This window comes from Gavialis gangeticus, unplaced genomic scaffold (genome assembly GCF_001723915.1).
Source record: "Gavialis gangeticus isolate Ggan-Ray unplaced genomic scaffold, GavGan_comp1, whole genome shotgun sequence".
Classification (NCBI taxonomy): domain Eukaryota; kingdom Metazoa; phylum Chordata; order Crocodylia; family Gavialidae; genus Gavialis; species Gavialis gangeticus.
The window spans coordinates 47,279,838-47,285,853 of NW_017729030.1; the positions used below are offsets into that span (position 1 = coordinate 47,279,838).

A 6,016-nucleotide genomic window follows, 5' to 3' on the forward strand; every position below is an offset into this window, starting at 1 on the left:
TCATGTTCGATTGAATGCTAAAATAAAGCTGGGGATGAAATTCATTCACACACAGGTTATTCAGTGATTTTTCTATCTCATGTTCCCAGTCCTACTGAATGCACTCTGGATAAGCGTTGAATGTTTTTTAAGGGCCTCAGGTGATTAAAACTTTGCTTTGGCTGAATAGTACAGATTTATGGTTGTGGTGATGCAATTTATAAATTCAGGGCACATCCAAGCTGAATCAGAAAAATATATAATACTAGTAGCTTCCCCTTCTGGCCAAAAGGAGTAGCACTCACTGAGAAGGAAAGAGTTATATGATTATCAAGCTACTGAGTATTTCTGGAAAAGTGAAATATATGGGTAATGAGGATGTTTGGGATCACAGAATATCTATCCTAATTATCTTGCTGTCACTGAGTAAAGTGTAGATGAGGGCACAATATATTCCAGGACAAAGTAAAAAGTGACATTTTTCACCTCTATAGAACCATTCCCTGTGTGTTTTCAGAATCCTATCACCTCATGTTAGAAGCAATATAATCTATATATAATTGTATTGCTTTTTAATACTCCTCAACCAGTTCAGACTTGAATTTTTAAAAAAAAAAAATTCATAACGATGAGTGGCGGGGGGGGGTTGACATTTCTGCACTAGGTAAATTCAGAAACATGTTGATAACGATAATCAAGGATCCTAGTTTTCTCTGATTTTAACAAAATCCCCAAATTTTTGGATGAAAAAGGTAACCCAAAATCCACACTTTTCTGTGATTAAAATGAAACACTACTAATGTATGAATATGTATATAGTGGTGTTTCGTTTTAATCACAGAAAAAATTGAATTTCGCGTTACTTTTAATAGGACCTTATGGCATCCCAGGGTCCTGTGATATGCTGGTTGAGAATTACTGATTTAGAGAGACAAAATGTGTTTGTGAAAACTACAGAAGTATCTTGTTGTATACTGGATTTAAGTTGCATTTGTATATAAGATTCTCTGTGTGTATGTCAGACTGTGGTGTTTCTCAACCTTTTTAGACTCGAGGCAACCCTCAGAAAATGCCCACTCTTACCTTTTCACTTTTAAGAATGCTTTTTAACTTTCTGGATTCCTATTTGAAATCTCTGGAATTATCTTGAGTCATGTTTACATACTTAAGTGTTGACACATTGTGTGGCACTCCTGCAGCACCCTTGAAAGGATCTCAAGTTGGCTGCTGCATCCTAGTTGAGAATCACTGATGTACTGAGCCAGGGCATTAATAGATGATGGCACGTTAAACCCTGTGCTGATGCCTGCCTACTGCCAGGCTTTTGGCAGCAGAGGCCCTGGCACAGGATTCCACCATGTGGAAGGCTGCCCTGCCCTGGTGGTCTTCCTGAGACCTTTGCCACAGAAGAACTTGGAAATGTTGTTCCATTTGTGTGTGTATGTGTGTGTGCGTAGGGACAGACAAGGTTCTTTGCTTAGATGTGGTATCTTTTATTAGACTAACTAAATAGTTGGAAAAATGGTTCTTTGCAAGCTTTTGGATACAAATGCCCCGCTTCAGGCACAGGGAAAGCCTATTGGTGCTTTTATGCTTTCCTGGGTAGAATAGAAATATGTATATGGTAGTGTGTGCGCACGCATGTGGAATATATAATATATATAGTGTGTGTGTATTATAGTATGTATATGGTAATGTGTGTATTTTATATGATGTATGTAAATAAGGTAGAGGGTAGTTGTGTGTATATACAGTGCATGAATATGTGTATGATAGTGTGTGTATATATGTGTGTGAATTTTTATATGTAAAATACAGTGTGTGGGGGGTATAGTATCTATATGGTAAGGTATTGTCTAATGTGTGCGTAGACTAGCCAGACGCACACGTTACCCTACACCCACACATTTTGCCCCGTGACACTCGTGCAGTCCCTCACCCGTAGTGCGCCTTGGGGGCCGCCGCTCTCTCCGGCGCCTCGAGCCCAGGCGGGCGGAGCCCCGTGCCCACACCTTGCCTGCAGCGAGGGCAGCGCGCATCTGCCCCGGCAGCCGCAGCGCTACAGGGCCGCACGGGCTGAGCAAAGCGGGGCAGGGCTGCCCCTCCCCCGCGGGCAACGGTGGAGCGCGCATGCGCCTCGGTGAGGCCGGGACCGCTTTGCTCTTCGCCCCGTGGCGCTGTGGGGGGGGCGCTGTGCTGCGCATGCGCGGAGCGGGCCGCACCCGGAAGTTCCGGCGCGAGACTGAGCTAAGCGAAGGGTCGGTGGGTCGGGCGCGAGGCCGAGACCCCGCGGGGAGGGGCGGGGCCGTTGGGTGACGTAAGAACGCTGTGACGTATGCGGGGGCGGGGTCTTCCCTGCCTTCCTCCCTAGTGTAGATGGGGCTCCCCGGCAGCGCTGCCTGGCCCGGTGACCTGTGCCCTGCCGCGCGGCGGGACCCTGCGCTTCTTGCGGGCCAGGAAACTTTCCCCGTCCTCCAGGCAGGTGGAGGGGGATTTTCGTAGCGAGAGATTTCAAGAGCCTGGTGAGGATGGAGCCCGACCTGCATTGGTGCACAGACGCCAGGCCTTCCCAACCCCAGAGGGACTGGATTATTCCTTTTTTTGTTTGTTTTTTTTTCACTTTGTGGCGTTAACCAGACTCATATTATACTTTTATTTATATGTTACCAAAACCCATGCTTTAAAAACAAATAACACGATGTAGTACCGTCAGCTTGTGCATCCTGCAGCGCTTGCTGGGGGGCAGGTCCCCAAGGCAGTATTTCGCTAGTGGGAAGAGAGTGCCGTCTTTTGCTAAGAGCAGCTGCGCAGGTATCTTGCCTGCAAAGCGCCCTCCTCTGCACTGTGGACACAAATGTGTGATAAAACAAAGTCATCTGGTTGCATTGAAAAGGTTGCTCATATACACTGGTTGGTTGGAGTCTCTGGGATTTGGTTGGAACATCTTGCATGTTTGTTTCTTCTAAAAACAAATAAAATTTTCCCTCTTTCCTCTTAGGCTGGCTGCGAGCTGATCCTATAGGTGCTGATCAAGAGCATGATGAATGTGTCCTTGTCGCTGCGCAGGTTCCCTCGCTATCCTTTTTTAAAGACCTTTTTCAAAAGCTTCCACTGGAGTTCCACGTCTGGTTCAGTTTTTCCATATGTCAAACCTTTTAATTCTGTACGCTGGTATTGCACAAAGTGGGTATTGTCATCTGGTGGTTTGAAAAAAGGGATGCATTACCAAGCAACCTTGGAATCGCAGACCCAAGGACTTTCCGACAAGGAACAAAGACTGGTAGACAAACTTTACAGTGGATTAATCCAAGGGCATAGAGCTTGCTTGGCAGAAGCCATTACTCTTGTAGAGTCAACTCACAGCAGGAAAAAGGAGCTAGCTCAAGTGCTCCTTCAGAAGGTACTATCCTACCAAAGAGAACAAGAGCAGTTAAATAAAGGAAAACCACTAGCCTTTAGAGTGGGTCAGTCCTTTTTTGTCTGTCCAGTTATGATCTAATACTGATCTTGTTTCTAGTTACTAGGATTTTTGTTTTTTCAGAAATTAAGGTTTATATTCTTATATCCTTCAATTATCGGTGAAGTGTAACCATCTCATGTTCAGTTTGATTCATAACCATAATTTATCTTTGATCTGTACTAGAAAATGCTCTTAAAGGGTGCATCCTGACAAGTGTGCATGTGTGGTTTGTGGTGCATAAAACCCGTTGGAGGTGCCACAAACTACATGTGGTGCACGTGTACCCATTCATTGTACTGCTAATTTTCAGCATGGTGGGGGTTTTTTGACAGCAGGAGATCCTAGGGTCAAAAAAACCCCAACACCACAAAAAAGGGGTGTAGTGCATATGGCAGCAGCGTGCACCACCAGAAACAGAGCCTGGCTGGCCGGAGCCACTGGCTGCCAGCCAGGCTCCAACCTGCTGAGTCAGCCCCACTGCTGCTCCACGAGGACCCCAGGTAAGGCTGCTGGGGCCAATACAGCTGCTGGCCCCAATCTCCCCTACCCCACCCAGGGCAGTTTGCCATATGCCAGAGCACATGTGCAGGGGTGTACCTAGATACAAATAGCAACATAAATATATGCTGCTGCTATTTGTCCCATGCGAAAACATGAGTGATCGTCAGGATGTACCTACAGAGGCTTTAAAAATGAAAGTGTGTTTTTTGGAGAGGATAAAGATGAATTGATTAATAATAAGAATTTTGCAATCATTCACAGCTTAGATGTGGATAAACACTACCAACTGGCCTTTCTTTTTCCCCCCCTCAGGGACAGGCATTTTTCTAGTTGCTTGGATCCCAAAAAGAGGAAAAAACTAAGGTCCTTCCCCTATTTTATCATTACTCAAGACCCTTTCTAAAAACAGATCTATCTTTCACCTACAAACTGTCAAATGCGTGCCCTGTATCAAAAGGGCTACCACAAAGCATGATGTATGCAAGTACTAGGGGTTGGGTCTTTTGCCTTAACAAGGCAGATTTATTTTGAAAGTCCAGAGTTGAAGTCACCTAACGCCTTTTTTAGAAGTAACAGCATTTAAAGACAGTGTTGTGCCTTTGCATCTAGTCTGAATCTTCTCAGCTGTCATTTGTGGAAATATTAAATATCTTGTGTATTCCATGTATTATGCTTTTTAAAATTCCGCAGTATAAATTAGTATGGATAAACTTCTGGGGAGGGCAGAAGAGGCTGGAAAAATCAAATTTGTTATGGATAGAGTGAGTACGTGTTTGAGGAGTGGGTGCCTCTTGAGTGGATTGATGTGATTTTGGAATTGAAGTATGTTATAACTCGTCATTTGAGGACTCGGTTTTTGGTATGTGTTACTGGTTGCCTTTGTTATGATGTAACGGGCAAATGAAACCCGTCAGTATATGTTCTGTGAGGGAGGATTAATTTTAGTGGTTGGTTACAAAATCTCTGTTGGAGGGTGTTTGTATGTGTGTGTAGGGGGAGGATAGTAGAATAAGTAACAGCACATAGAATGCTCTAGCAAACGGTTGAAATTATCTCAAAGTGTCAATTGTTTTAAGTCAAACTATTTTCATATGGATTTGGGGGAGACAAATGATTTCATCAAAGCAAAGCATTGGGGGTTTTGTCTGCAGGTTTGCCATTGAGAAAGGAGCAGTAGGAGCTGTTTATATTCATTAAACTAGAGCGGGGTTTTTTCTCCCAATCTAGGATTGTCTGGTCCCCCTGGTGCTGGAAAATCGACGTTCATAGAATGTTTTGGAAAAATGCTTACCGAAAGAGGACACAAAGTGTCTGTGCTGGCTGTGGACCCTTCTTCCAGTACAAGTGGTGGTGAGTATGTCTTAGAAGGTTAGCTAGCTTTTCGGCTTGTAAGGTTGTCAATACCCAGAGCTTCTGCTGTTTTGTGTTTTGTCAAATTTTGTCCCATGAAGGTGTAGGTAAAACTGTATTTTGTGCAATGTTTGGTGGTTTTTCATGTATTCTGGAATCGGTGGTTTCTGTACACATTTTTTCAGGACGTTCAAAGCATCATTTTTCTTCCACTCCTGTGACATCCTTGAACAGTTCTCTTACCCATCCCTTGTATGAACTTGCTCTCCTAGCTCTGTTTAGAAACTGGGCCTGCTTTCTTTTCTGTGAATTTTTTTCAAAATGACAGTGCTAAGCATATGGGCTGAAAGTGAATGCCAAGGAACTAATTTAGAGGCTGCCTCCTCCTCCTCCTTAATATACTTATAACTCGGTCTCCCCCACAACCCAAACATACACAAGCCTGTTTTGCCTCAGATCTTAGAAAATACGCTGCCATCTTTGAATAAAAACAAAGAATTTAGCTTCAGCATATGTGCTTGATTTCAAGATTGGCTTTTCTGAATAGTAAGTGAAGATGTTTCATTGTCATTGAACTTGACTAATTTGTGACCATTTTGTAGCTTCACATTCTCCAAACCTAGATAGTCATTTGTCATTCTACTTGCATCCTAGGCCAGGGGTGGGCAAAATGTGGCCCACGGGCCTATCCAGCCTGTGGGGCCCCTAAAAATTTAGAAAATTAAT

The 6,016-nt window shown here is 43.9% G+C and overlaps 1 protein-coding gene across 2 annotated transcripts in view; it reads left to right on the forward strand.

Annotated features, from left to right (window-relative positions):
- Positions 1-2,977: 2,977 nt before the first annotated feature.
- Positions 2,978-6,016, forward strand: part of MMAA (methylmalonic aciduria (cobalamin deficiency) cblA type) — a 7,965-nt gene continuing 4,926 nt past the window's right edge. The window contains exons 1-2 of one of the 2 annotated variants that reach the window (XM_019522159.1): positions 2,978-3,443; positions 5,168-5,290. In XM_019522159.1, the coding sequence (XP_019377704.1) occupies positions 3,017-3,443; positions 5,168-5,290 (550 nt within the window). In that variant the 5' untranslated portion in view covers positions 2,978-3,016. The remainder of the gene's footprint in view (positions 3,444-5,167; positions 5,291-6,016) is intronic. The other variant, XM_019522160.1, reaches the window with a different exon arrangement.